The sequence below is a fragment of the Diceros bicornis genome, chromosome 1 (genome assembly GCF_020826845.1).
Source record: "Diceros bicornis minor isolate mBicDic1 chromosome 1, mDicBic1.mat.cur, whole genome shotgun sequence".
In the NCBI taxonomy this organism is placed as follows: Eukaryota; Metazoa; Chordata; class Mammalia; order Perissodactyla; family Rhinocerotidae; genus Diceros; species Diceros bicornis.
This window is the reverse complement of record NC_080740.1, coordinates 92,830,674-92,845,289: the sequence shown is the minus strand read 5'-3', so window position 1 is coordinate 92,845,289 and position 14,616 is coordinate 92,830,674. Positions and strand designations below refer to the sequence as shown.

Sequence of the window (14,616 nt, the reverse complement as noted above, 5' to 3'; positions counted from 1 at the left end):
CATACTCTTCTTGCCCAGAGTGGGTCGCGGTGGGGCTTTCCGGGGGTGCTGCAGGAGGGACTGATTTCATTTTCAGCCGCCTCCTGTCTCCGTCTCCTTCTCCGGGAAGCGTGAGGCTGGTAAACTGCCTGTTTTCCCGGGACTCTCGGTTCTCCGGCCCTACGGGCTTGGACTCAAAGGTTAACTGACTGCATCTGTCCAGAGGTCCTGCAAATTCCAACCACGGGCCCCAGGGGTGGGCCGGAGCAGGGAGGCGTCCTCCAGCTCCCTCTCTGCGACGTGAGGAAGCAGAGGGAACGGGACAGGCTGGAGGCTCTGCCCTTGCAACGTCAATCTCCCCAGCGAGCCTAATTGCAAACGGTGGCTTGGAAAAAGAGGGGAACTGGCTGGGCTCAAACAAAGAGTCGGTGACCCGGCTAACGCAAACTCCACACAACACCTGACGCGCAGCAGAGGAAGGGCCCCCGTCCGGAGATCTCAAGGAGCCCCAGTCGGCCTCCGGGGCCCATAGGCCGCGGCGCTGAGGCTAGAGGAGCCCGGGCGCGTGCAGGGGGCGAAGCCGGGCCGGGCATAGGGAGCACGCACATAGGAGGCGGTGCTGGGGGCTAGAGGAGCCCGAGCGTGTGCAGGGGGCGGAGCCGGGCCGAGCCGGAGCACAGGGCGCACGCGCATAGGAGGCGGCGCTGGGGCTAGAGGAGCCGGAGCGCGTGCAGGGGACAGAGCCGCGCGCGCAGGGAAGTGGATCGCAAGCACGCGCGCGTGCGCCTCGGTGACCGCGGCCGTAATGGCGCCGCTTCCGCAGGCGCGGGTCCTGCGTTGCTGCAGCTGCCGCCTCTTCCAGGCGCACCAGGTGGGGCGGGCCCCGGCCTCCTCTCCTCCGGGCGCGGGGACGACGATCGGGACACGCGGGGCCGCGAGGGACCGGGCCTTGTCCCGCGCCCTGCCCCCCAGGCGTGCGCGCTGTCTCGTGCGGTTGCGGGGTGTGCCTGGGGCCCTGACAAGTGAAGATGACTGTCCTGAGGACCGGGTTTTATTGATGTCCCTTCTCCATAACGCCGTTCTGGGCTTCTTTCGTTTTTTGCTTGGTTGTTGTAAGATTCGTAGAACCCATGGGTAATGGTTTCTGCGGAGGCGGCCTTGTGAGTTCTAGCAGGTAGCAGGGAAAACCAGGTTGAGGATAGCCTCCTTTCTGCAGCGCCCAGCCCCGAAAGTGGCTCTTTCTTTAAATACAACGGAGATGACAGTTTTGTTTGTTTGTTTGTTTGTTTGTTTTATTGATGTTTTAATGGTTTCTAACATTGTGAAATTTTTGGGTTGTACATTTTTGTTTGTCCATCACCACATATATGACTCCCTTCACCCCTTGTGCCCACCCCCCACCCCCACTGCCCCTGGTAACCACAGTCCAGTTTTCTCTGTCCATGTGTTGGTTTATATTCCACATATGAGTGAGATCATACAGTGTTTGTCTTTCTCTTTCTGGCTTATTTCACTTAACATAATACGCTCCAGGCCCATCCATGTTGTTGCAAATGGGACGATTTTGTCTTTTTTCATGGCTGAGTAGTATTCCATTGTATATATATACCACATTTTCCTAATCCAGTCGTCAGTCGAGGGACACTTAGGTTGCTTCCACTTCTTGGCTATGGTGAATAATGCTGCAATGAACATAGGGGTGCATAAGCCTCTTTGGATTGTTGATTTTAGGTTCGTTGGATAGATTCCCAGTAGTGGGATGGCTGGATCATAGGGCATCTCTATTTTTAATTCTTTGAGGACGGAGATGACAGTTTTTAAAACAGGCACGACTGTGCGCCCCCTGCTGTCACTCCTTGGCTCTGCCCTGGTCTTGATCCGCGCGGTGAGGATGCCTGCTCCCCAAAGCGTCAACAACCGGCACCTCGAGTATTTTAAACAGGATAATCGATATTTCTGAAAGGTATTGCTTCCCTGACTTTCAAAATCAAGATAGGGGATGTCACTTACCTATTTTTTCCTAGATCGTATTCTATCTCCCTGCTTGAAGTCACCTAACATTGCTGTCAAGCATATCTGCTTCTGATAGTCCCCTCCTCCTCCTGTGTATCTGCTAATCCGCTGTGCCTTGAAAAAGGATAACGTCAAACTTCTTTAAAATGTATGTTTAGAAGTCAGTAAGATGCTGAGTATTGACCTGAAAGCTTGCAGAGACTTTGTAAAGGCTATTTTAGGGGCTCAGAAACTATTGTTACTTATTTCACTTTTTGGTTCCGGGAGTTAAGGATAAATGGGAATCATTTCCACTTTTAAATTATTACACATATATGATGTAGTGCGTGCTCTCATGGTCATTTTCAACTTTCTGAAAAGTGAAAGCAAGGGAAAAAAGAGAGTTAACAGTTTAATTCCAAGTCTGCTATGTACCAGGCAATTTCACACATCTCATTTAATTTCAACAATCTCTGAATTATCATTCTCATTTTACAGAGATGAGAAGACTGAAATCCAGAAAAATCAAGTGGTCTTTCCATCTAATAAATGGCAGAGCCAAGGCTGTCCGATTGCAAAGATCCTGTTGTATCATACTACCTTTCTCCAGCCCCCCAGAGCTAGCCAGTTAACCAGTTACTGTGTCCTTCCAGACCTTTTATTTTTTAAAAAAATGCATTTCTTACTTGTATATATACTCATAGAAGATATACAGTATCTTTGTAGTGTTTGAAGGTAGACGCTGCGAAGTAAAATTACTAGATCTTAGGATATAACCACTTAAATTTGTAGTAGATGCTGCTTGTTCTCCTTAGAATTCTTCTGGGTACTTCCCCAAAAGCCCTGATTTTTTGTATCAGGGTTGTATTAATCATATTAATTTTTATGAATCAACCTAGATGCCTTTGTGATGTTAGTCATGCTATTTCATTCCATTTCTTTCTCTCTCTCTTTTTTTTTTTCCTGAGGAAGATTTCACCCTGAGCTAACATCTGTGCCAGTCTTCCTCTATTTTGTATGTGAGTCACCGCCACAGCATGGCTGACAAATGGTGTAGGTCCATGCCCAGAAACCAAACCTGGGCCACCAAAGCAGAGCGTGCTGAGCGTAACCACTAGGCCACTGGGGCTGGCCCTGATTCCATTTCTTAAAGCAAGTGTGGTGCCCCTTGATAACATTTTCTTTGTTGCTATTATAAAATGGACTCTTTTCTTTTATTATCTCTTCTAACCAGATGTTTGCTTATATTAAGGCTATATTAATTTTTGAAGATATATTAATTTTTTTACCAGGCCCTTATATTAGATTGTTTTACTATTTTTAGTAGTTTCTCATTTGATTCTCTTGAGTTTTCAGAAAAAAAAGTCATCTATAAATAATGATAGCTTTTTTTTCTTCTTTCCATTTTCGTACCTCTTATTACTTTCTCTTTTACAATTCCATTGGCTAGTACTTCCAGAAAAAAATGATAAGTAGTAGTGGGGTACTTGGCTTGCTCTTGCCTTTCCTGGGAATGCAGGTAGCGATTCTGCAGCTTCAGAGCTTGATGTGAGTCCTTTTATCGTGGTAGAGAGAACCCATCTAGTCAGACTGATTTATCAAGAATCCAAGTTAAGTGTTATGGAATTATTTTTGAGAACCACAAGTGGTAGAGATCTAATTTGATTTCCTTTCATATGGGTAGACAGTTTTCCCAGCACCACTTATTAAATAGTCAGATCTTTCCTCACCTTTATAATATACTAAATTTTTATATATATGTGTTGGTTTGTTTCTGGACTCTTTATTCTTTTCCATTGATCTTTTTAAATTATTATTTCTGATCCAGTCCCACCTGTTTTAAATAATTATCTAAGGTGTATTTCTGAAATTTCGTTGTAGATGAAGAAGAGTCTCAGATGGACATGCAAAGCCTGTGGAGAGAAGCAGCCGTTTTTGCGGGTGAGTCCTGGGAGGTGGGGCATCTGACTCCCATGCCAGACAGCAGGTGGGACCCGGCCCTGCCAAAGCATGTTTCTTGTGGAGCCCCAGCATTTCACGATTGGGATCAAGTTCCAAAGACACAGAGCTCCTGCTCTCTAGGTTCCTGTTCCTGTTCCTTCAGGAACCAAAATGGATGGAGCAGCGCCTGGAAGATTACCCTCATTTGTTTATTTAGTCAGCAGGTATTTATTGAGTACTTCTGTGTGCAGGCACAGGGGAAACGGGGGAAGGTAAGACCGTTGTCGTTCTTGCCCTCCCAGGTGCTTGAGTGGAGGGGAAGAGAAGCTAATCTGTGCACGTGTGTGTGCACATGCACACACACGCGTAATTTACGACTAGACTGAGCACAATGAAAGGACAGTGCAGGGGCCTGTCAGAAGATAACAGGGGAATCAGACCCAACTAGGGGTGGGCAGACAGCTGTGGGTGGATGCAGGGGTGTGGAGGGGGGTGGGCTCAGGAGGTGGAGGCAGTCAGGAGAGACTCGAGGGAGCCTGTGGACTGAAGAGAGCACGTTGTAAGTGCTCTTAGCTAGCCACTTTTTTCACCTAGCATCACAATTCTTTTCAAGTCCATGCCTGTTGACCCAGCTGATCTCTTTAATACCACAAACCGTCCTGGGTCCTGGCCTCATTTAACCCTTCAGTCACCTGCTTCAGCCCTTGATGCCACCTCTCCAGCCTCGTCTCATCATTCTGCTCCTTCAGCCATAGGGCCTTTTCTTTCTGGCCTTGAAATAATCCAGATCTGCTCCCCCCTTAAGGTCTTTGTGCTCATTGTTGGGGCTTCCCCCAGCTCTTCTCATTATCCTGATCGGAAATTCTGTTTGAGTGTGGTTACGTGAGTGTTGTCCGTCTCAGACTATAAGTCCATGAGAGCAGAGGCTTTGCCCGTTGTATTTACTGATACACCCATGGCACATAGCACAGGGCCTGTCACATAGTAAGTGCTCGCTGGATAAATATTTGTTGAATGAATAAATAGCCAGTTCCACATTGATGGGCATTTAGGTTGATTTTAGTTTCCGTCGTTATAAACAACTGTACAATGAAGCTTCTTTCAAATACCTGTTTCTTCACTTGACCATTTATTTCCTTAGAACAAATTCCTAGAAGTTAAATTGCTGTTTCAAACCTTCTACCAAGGTTCTTTTAGTTGCAGATAATAGGAAAAAGACCACTTCAGAATAGCTTCAGCAAAATACAAAAATGTACAGACAAGGTAATGGGGTTTCTTGGGGAATCAAGGGAGGAGCTTCAGCCTTGACCCCTTCAAGAACCGGCCCCAGGAACTGCAAAGCTGCCGACAACGCGGGCAGCATCTCTTCCTCAGCTTCTCCCCTCATCTAGTTTCTCCCTATCTCCTCTCTGCCTCCTCTCTTTCCCTTCCTCTCTCTTCCCAGACAGTTGACAGTGACATACTCTGCTCACAGACCACAGACTCACATGTCAAGCCAACTGGAATAGCTGAGTCCCAATTGTAAACTCCTGTGAAAAGCAATCTGATTGGCCCAGTTGACTGAGATATCTGTTTCTGGTCCAGTAACAGGGCTGGGGATGGGGGTGGGAGTGGGGATGATCAGTTGCAGATACCTGTTCTGAGATTGGGTCTCAGAAGATGGAGGCCTAGCTCCTGTTTTAGATGTCAGTATATATTTCTAAATTCTCCTCGAGGAGCCTTTGCCTTCCTTTCAGTGCCTCCATGTGTGTGCACTGGTATATGACTTATGGTTTACTAGGCAGTAACAAATAGACACCAAAATTGTGGCAGCCTAACATGATAGAAGTTGTTTCTCTTGTTCTTGTAACAGTCCCAGGAGGAATTGAGATCAGCAGGGCCGCTGTCCTTGGTGTGATCATTCAGGGACCAGGCTCCTGTCGTCTCGAAGTTCTGTTATTTCCTGAGGCTTGTCTCCTGCTGCCTCTAGCCACTGAAAGGGACAAGAGCCTGGAGGAGCTACCCAGGAGGCTTTTAGGGGCCAGGCCTGTAAGTGGCTCATATTCTGCTGTAAAGAACCTAGTCTCATGGCCACACCTGACTGTAAGGAAGACTAGAAAATATAATTTAGTTTGTACCTAGATAAGGGGAGAATGCATTTTAATATTCAGCCGGTGGTCTCTGACATGCAGGGGAACATATGCCCTACTGGTTATGCCAGAGGTAGGTTATCAGTCTTTTTAAACTTTGCCATTCCCCTCTCCCATTCCTCTCTTCCCATTCTCACTTGAACTTGCCCCAAATGGGATTTCACTCCCCACCAGTCCACTAATATTCCTCATGTCACAGTCAGCAGTGATCTCCATGTTGCTAAAAACAATGGTCAGTTCTCAGTTCTCAAGCAACTTGACTGATTGGCAGTGTCTTTCATAGTTTGTCACTTCCTCCTCCTTGAAACATTGTCTTCACTCGAACTTCTAGTCATCCTGCTCCTGGTTTTCCTCATTTCTTCCTGGCTGTATCTCAATCCTCTTTGCTAGTTTTTTCCCATCTCCCCAACTTCTAAACGTTAGAATGCTCTGGAACTCGGTTTTTTGACCTCTTCTCTAGCTACACTCATTCCTCTAGTAGTCTGAAATGAGATCATCTGACAACTCTCGAGTGTCTATCTCAGACCCCAGAGCTGCCCCTGAGCTTGTGTGTGCCACATCCACTGAGCTCCTACTGGTTGTCCACAGGCCTCCCAAACCTCCTGTGTCTGCAACGGAAGCCCTCACCTCGCCACACCAAGCTGCTCTCCCGTAGTCATCCCCATCTCTTAAATGCCAAGTCCCTCTTTCTAGTTGTTTGGGATAAAAACCTTGAAGTCGTTTCTGACTCCTCTTTTTTTTTTATACTCTTCCTCCAAACCCTCAGCACATTTTGTCAACTCTACCTTCAGAATATACCCAGACTGTGCCCACTTGTTACCACGGTGGTCTGAGCTGCTGCAGTGTTTCAGCGACCTCCTGATTGGCCACCTGTCTGCTGTACAGTCTGCTGTCAGCACCAGAGCTGAAGGGTCCTACTAAAGCATATGCTGGATCGGGTCACTTGCTTAGACCTTCCAGGTTGCAGCAAAATCCATGGTCCTACACACAGGGCCGGGTTTGGGGGGCCCAGTGCAAAATGAAAACATGGAGCCCGTTGTTCAAAAGCAGAAAAAAGTACTGTTAAATACTAAAATATTAAGCTTTTCTTTCATGGTCTCTCGACTTTTCATGATGTCTTTTATTTACCACTTGATGTCTTTTTTGTGTGTGTGTGTGTGTGTGTGAGGAAGATCAGCCCTGAGCTAACATCCATGCCAATCCTCCTCTTTTTTTTTTTGCTGAGGAAGACCGGCTCTGAGCTAACGTCCATTGCCAATCCTCCTCCCTTTTTTTTTTTTACCCCCAAAGCCCCAGTAGATAGTTGTATGTCATAGCTGCACATCCTCCTAGTTGCTGTATGTGGGACGCAGCCTCAGCGTGGCCGGAGAAGTGGTACGTTGGTGCGCGCGCCTGGGATCCAAACCTGGGCTGCCAGTAGCAGAGCATGTGCACTTAACCGCTAAGCCACGGGGCCGGCCCCCTGATGTCTTTCTATATAAAGAAAAACTAACACTTTAAATTATTAGCATGAATTTTACCATTTATATTGTGCAACACTAGTTTTAAATGCAAAGAGCATTTAGAACATTTGCAGAATTTATACAGAATAATATAAGAGCATTTAGAATATGTGCAGGATCATCAAAATTGCACAGTTTGTATTTTGCAGCTCGTACATGCGTACGTGTTTCATTCTTACTGATACAGTGGAAATGCTGCACAAAATTGACTCAACTGTGTTTACTTTACTTATTGATATGCACACATTCTACCCACATTCACTACCTTCAGCTCACTGATAAGGAAGGATGGACTGAGAGGAGAAGGAACTGTGGCTTGCCCTAGCTTTCCCTTTCCTTCTGTGTCATTCATTTTCATTTAAGTGATTGGCTATTTCAGGGAAGTAACAGGAGTAAGAAAAGATATGATAGGGTTCCATGGGTTGTTCATATTTTTTAGAACAGCCTTGCCTTTTTTCACATCTGAAGCAAATTCTGGTTCCAGTGGAAAGCCTGGCCTCTCAGACTATGGGCACTCCCACGTACTCAGGCATAGACAGCACACACTTACAGTCTACACTCAGAGTCTCACTGAACTCCCATGTGTTGTGAGTCCACTGGAATTCTGTGCTCCAGGGGCATTAAGCATATGTACGCACATGGGGTGGCAAGGACCAGTGGACACGTATAGTGTATCTCCTCTGGTCACAGGTATGCTCTGTTGTCCCATCAGACTTCGCTTACACAACACAAGTTCTCAGATAAGATTACTAAGAATTTCAACATGGTAACAGCAGAGTGGGTCTCATGCCCACGAGGCTGACTCTGCCTATAGTAGGGCCTATGCTTTCAAAATTCATCTCCTGCCATCCTCCCCCTAGACCACTCAGCTCCAGCCATGTGGCCGCCTCGCTACTCCTCCAAAATGCCAGGCTTGGGGTCTTTGCACTCATTCTTGTTTCCTTGCTTCTGCTGCTATTCTTCCCCCCCGGTATCTACAAGGCTTACTCCCTCATATCTTCTTTTGTGCTCAGATGTCACCTCAGTGATCCATTCCTTGACCACCTTGAACACCCTGTATAAAATTGTCTGCTCTGTCCCCACTCCAGCCCACCCATTCCATTGCCTTATTTTCCTTCGTAGCACTTCTCTCATCTGATGGCCGTGGTAGTTGACTTGTGAGTCTGCTGTCTGTCTCCTTACTACAGGGTGAGCTCCGTGATGACAGTGACTCTTGCCCACTCCTGTGTTGTGCTCTCCTTACCTGGTCCAGGGCCTGGCACAAAATAGGTGCTCGACAAATATGTATTGAAAAAGAAGTAACTGAAGTGAAAAAAAGTGTCTCATGTTATTTTGTATTCCTTTGATTATCAGTGAGGGGTAAGTATCATTTCACATATTTACTGGCAATTTGTATTACTTCTCTTCTGAGTTTCTTATTCGTGTTCATTAACCATTTGGTGTGGGGTTTTGGGTTGAGTTTGGCTTTGATATATGGAGTTCAGGGTGCTCGCAGGGCAGCCAGATAGACTGAAACTATTAGTTCCTGAGACTGTTCGTTTGTAGATCACTGCAGAAACACCATCCAATGTTAGGATTCTTGCATGGTGCTTCTGGCATCTTTGGGCCTTGCAAAGTACAGCTTTACCCTCCCTGAGGTACATCTCTAGTGGATCTGTTTCTCAGCATTCTGTCAACACTTTTTAACCTTAATATATTTTTTTTCTCTCTCAGGCTTACGGTGAGGGCTCTGGTGCTGACTGCAGACGCCATGTTCAAAAATTAAATCTGCTGCAGGGACAGGTTTCAGAGATGTCACTCAGGTACAGTTGTTTGAGAAGGGCATGATTATCTTGCCCTGTTTTCATCTTGACTGGATAGTGAAAGTATACAATGGAGAAATCTCTTAGATTTCCATGTCTTACCATTTGAACAATCTTCCAACTGAGAATAACTGAAAATGCCAACTACAATATTTTATTTTATTATTATTTTTTTTAAACTTTATTTATTTTCCCCCCCAAAGCCCCAGTAGATAGTTGTATGTCATAGCTGCACATCCTTCTAGTTGCTGTATGTGGGACGCGGCCTCAGCAGGGCCGGAGAAGCGGTGCGTAGGTGCGCACCCGGGATCCGAACCCGGGCCACCAGCAGCAGAGCGCGCGCACTTAACCACTAAGCCACGGGGCCGGCCCCTACAATATTTTGAATACACTGATGAAATGACAAGAAAGTAAATAATTATTAGAAGTCAAAACTGAAGCAGAATGGGCCGGCCCAGTGGCATAACAGTTAAGTTCTCGCATTCCACTTCGGCGGCCCGGGGTTCGCAGGTTCGGATCCTGGGAGCAGACTGACGCACTGCTTGTCAAGCCATGCTGTGGCAGCGTCCCATGTAAAGCAGAGGAAGATGGGCACGGATGTTAGCCCATGGCCAGTCTTCCTCAGCAAAAAGTGGAGGCTTGGCCACAGCAGTTAGCTCAGGGGTAATCTTCCTCACAAAAAGAAAGCAGCAGCAGCAGAAGCCAAAATCCAGAGAGCAAGCAACGGGGCTGCTGGGGCGATTGGAGCTCATGCTCTGGATCTTCCGTTTGGACAGCTGGGAGGGTGCACGAGACAGAGACACAGCCTGGGGCCTGTCCAGTGCGGGAAGGTCAGTCGGAGACGCCATATCAAGCTGAGTCTCCAAAATACTACACCTTCTGTGTGCAAATGAACTAGAAATGCACCCCCTCTGCAGCAGGGAGCCTGCCCGTGTGACCTTGGCACTGGCTGAGGAGGGTGTTGACTAAAATAGAGTCTGGGCGATATTAGTGAAGGAGTTTATTCGGTAATCAGCGTGAGGGGTTCAAACCCCAGGAAACAGTTCAACAGAGTGCTCTGCTGGACCTGCTCCAGGGTGTGTGAGTTTAAGTGCAGCTTATATCTCTTCCACAAAACAGCAAATATGCCGGGAAGAGGACGAGAAAAAAAACTTATAACTAGATTTCATGTATGTCCAAAAACAAAGGGGATAGAGTACATCTGGGCTTTTCTCTAGATTATACATTGAAGGTAACATAAACAAGAATTTCTCGGTTATACATCAGACAGGTTTAGAAATGCTGACGTTATCTGTGTGTGGAGGGAGGCAAGGACCAGTGTTATTAATTATTCCCTCCATTTCTAAGAAATGCAGCTGGGAAATGTGAGAGCAAGGTACCCCTTTATCTCTTCCTGTTGTGGGTCTGCCCAGCTGGCATCTTCAGTCATGAGGTGTGGGGTTGCAAGGTCATTTGACACAAGCTGAAGATGGCCTGCACGGCTGCTTCACAGTACAGCATGGATGTTATTGTACTAACTTAAAGCCTATGCAGTTTGCTTGCTAGATTCACCTGTTAGACCAGGGAGAGGGGCCCAAAAATCTGTTCACAAGGGGAAGTGTCTCTCGGAATTTTATAAGCACAAGGAACCCGTCACATGGCTTTTCAGCCTTTTTACGCGCATCATGTGAAAAGCCTCAAGCTGAGAATTTATTTTCAAGTTGTCCCCGGAAGCAGGGGTAAATGCAGCTCCTTTCTGGAACAACACATCTTCAACCTAGGCCTGAAAAAATTCCCACAGATAAAGTTCCAAGGAGCATATACTCAGAGTTGAAAATCATTAAACACTCAAGGAGACATGTCACCGTGAGCAAAAGACAGCAGAAACAACAGACAGAAAAGTCAGATCTGCAAAGACTTCAGAATATATAATATTATATGTTTAATATATTTAATGAAATAAAATAGAGGGTTGATAATATGAGGTGCAAGGGACTTTAAAAAATGACAGTAAGAGTTTGTAGAAATGAAAATTATAATCACTGAAATTAAAAATTCAGTGGACAGGGCCGGCCCCGTGGCTTGGCGGTTAAGTGCGCGCGCTCCGCTGCTGGTGGCCCGGGTTCGGATCCCGGGCGCACACCGAGACACCACTTCTCCAGCCATGCTGAGGCCGAGTCCCACATACAGCAACTAGAAGGATGTACAGCTATGACATACCACTATCTACTGGGGGCTTGGGGGGAAAAAAATAAATAAAATCTTTAAAAAAAAAAAATTCAGTGGACAGATTAAACATTAAATGTAGCTGAAGGGCCGGCCTGGTGGCTTAGCGGTTAAGTGCGCGCGCTCTGCTACTGGTGGCCCGGGTTCGGATCCTGGGCGCGCACCGACGCACCGCTTCTCCGGCCATGCTGACGCCGCGTCCCACATACAGCAACTAGAAGGATCTGCAGCTATGACATACAACTATCTACTGGGGCTTTGGGGGAAAAAATAAATAAATAAAATTTAAAAAAATATATGCCCTTAGACACAACAACATAATGAAATTGCAGAACACAGAAGACAAAGGGAAGAGCTGAAAAGTAGCTGGAGAGAAGAGAGATCACTTGCGAAGGAATAATAGACACCAGCTTCTCTGTAGTAACATTAGAAGCGAGAGGACAGACTAGTATCTCCAGATTGCTGAGAGAAGTCCTTTAGTTGATGGTGTTCCTGAGTCAGAAAGGTGAGCAGAGCTCTGGCTAGTAGCTGTCAGGACACTGCTCGCCTGAACGTTGGAGTATCGACATGTGGCAGGGTAGAAGTTGCACGTGCATGATCTCATCTCATCTTCATAATCACCCTGTGAGGACCACTGACTTCTTTTTACAGAAGAAAAAATGGAAGTAGAGGTGCCCACATTTGGTGGAGTTTTGGGTTCTCGTAGTTCACTAGAGAGTTAACAGTTTGATCATATGATGTAACAGCTGTCTGACATGAATGGATGTGGCTTTGGCTCTAACCTCCGGCCCTCACACAATAAATGTTTTCACTGGCCATCCAGCCCCGCTCAAGGCTGCAGAGGCTCCGACTCCCTTGCTCTTTGTGTGGTGAGAGAGCCATGCTGTCCTTGGGAGGCTGGGAAGTCACTGTGACACATCAAGCTCAATAAAATGCCTTCTCCCCTCTTGCAGTGGTTGAAATGTAACAACTGTAAAAACTCGTGTGACCCTGTGTGATGGAGGCACCTCCACTACTGATGTGAGGGACTCTGCTTCAGTAGTTCAGCCAACGTTGCTTTGTTCCAGGCCGTGAGCAGGGCATGTGCACACATGTCTCATTTATCTTCACAATCAGCCATGCAGTATTATCCCCATTTTTACATGAGGAAACTAAGATACAGTGATGAACCCAAAGTCACACTGTCACAGTGACAGCCAGTCACTGGCAAAGCCAGGATGCATACTCTGGTCTCTGTGGGTTAAGAGTCTGCCCTTTCTACCCTGTGTCACTTTTCCTGTTGATGGAGGGCTCTACCGGTCTAAATCCGAGGACTTAGAGACAAATGGGTCCCCCTGCCCCAGCCTTCTGAACTGCTGGAAGATTACTGAATCACATCTAAACAACAGAGATAAGATCCTAAGATGCCCTGGAACAGTCTTTGATATCCATTGTCAAGTCCTTGCATCCTGCTGTTCCCATCTTCCCTGTCCTTCATCTTCCTGGTCATTTTCCAAAGGACATATGTGCAATCTTTCTCTAAGGTCTTTGGAAGAACCTGTAAATGCCAATGAAGAGGAAAATGCAGGTCCTCAGCAGGCTGCGCACACAAGTCTGCAGGTAAGCAGCAGCACCCACCTCAGCATAGCCACCTGGGCTGGCTCTGTGTCACAGAAGGGGGTTTCATTTATTCATTCATTCATCATTTGTTCAGCAAACACTCGTTGATGCCACCAAATGACATGCACTTGGCTTAAAACTACAGGGAACACAAAAAGGAAGCTGTCCCTTTTGTAAGGATGGTGACAGCCATGTGTACAAGTAATTACAATACTCGGTGAAAACAGCTTGCAGAACTCCTCTGAACTTAGCTTGAACTTCACCTCCTTATGCTTCTCCCTTGCCCCACAGCCCTCTGGGCATACCTCCAGTAGGGAAGGGATGCTGTTGTGGAGGGCCTGGGTCGTAGGTTCTCCAGACTGAGCCTGAGAACGGCTCAAATGCAGTGATTCTGCCTCTGTGCCTAGTAATGTAAGTGCTCAAACAGTGTTGGGGGGCAGTGTGTGTAGAAGCTTGAGTGACTGAGTAGGTGACGCCATTGATATATCCAAGACACTGGGTATGTGGAACACTGTCCTGCCAGGGACAAGGGCAGTGGGAACGGGTGTCAGAGAGAGGCTCCCTGCCCACCTGAGGGCAGAGCCCTGCCTCTGCTCAGTGTCACGCTGGCTGTGTCCTCTCCATGTGCTCTTCATCTTTGTAGACAGGGGAGATGCTCTGAGGCACACTACTTGAACATGGCAGCTCTTCTTGCGTGTTTGAATATATACTTCCAATTTTGACTACTTACAGCCTTAATTTTACATCACCTTTATTATAAGAAATACTTGTTTGCATTCTGGAGTTTTCACTTACGTCATTCTTCTATGTTGCTGTATAGTTTTCAGTGCTTTTCATTTTTAAAAAGTATCTACAGAATATAGTGGACATACCGATATTTATTCCCTTATTGGGCATTTAGGTTATTTCCAAATTTTTGCTACTATAAATATTTGCTATTGTTTATAACACTTGATGAGCCTCTTTGTGCTTGGAACCAGTGGGCCAGGGAACGTGGACATTTGCAAAGTGCTTGATGTTGTGCCCTGCAGCTTTTGCAAGGTCTGTGCCAGGGTGCACTGTCCCCAGTGGTGTCTCACGACATCTGTCTCCCTGTTACCTTCCAGCCAAATGCCTCTCCTGGTGACGGGGGAGACATGGGTCCTGAGACCCTCAGGCCTCAGAGTTGGGCTGGAGATTTTCAGTAAAAGTGCCTGCTTTCCAACTCTGAGAATTAACTTACTTCTCAATCCTGTAGGGAAAAGCCCAGCCCTCAGAGAACCGCTGGATGAAGTATCTGGAAAGAGAGTCCAAAGACCTGGGGCCAGAAGGAAGAAGAGTGTGTTTCAGCAGACAGCCCTCCTCCAGGACAGAGAAGCCAGAGCCTCCGTTCAGCACAGGCCTGCCTAGAAAAAGGTGCCATGCAAGTCACAGGTGAGGGACTAATGAGCAGCTGCTAGTGGCCGGCAACGTGGGAGAAGCCTGGGT

General features: G+C 46.8%; 1 protein-coding gene across 1 annotated transcript in view; it reads left to right on the top strand.

Moving 5' to 3' along the window:
• The first annotated feature begins 712 nt into the window (after positions 1-712).
• MRNIP (MRN complex interacting protein) overlaps positions 713-14,616 on the top strand; it is a 16,627-nt gene continuing 2,723 nt past the window's right edge. The window contains exons 1-5 of the mRNA XM_058548099.1: positions 713-850; positions 3,853-3,912; positions 9,257-9,345; positions 13,074-13,149; positions 14,387-14,544. Coding sequence (XP_058404082.1) covers positions 785-850; positions 3,853-3,912; positions 9,257-9,345; positions 13,074-13,149; positions 14,387-14,544 — 449 coding nt within the window. The 5' untranslated portion in view covers positions 713-784. The remainder of the gene's footprint in view (positions 851-3,852; positions 3,913-9,256; positions 9,346-13,073; positions 13,150-14,386; positions 14,545-14,616) is intronic.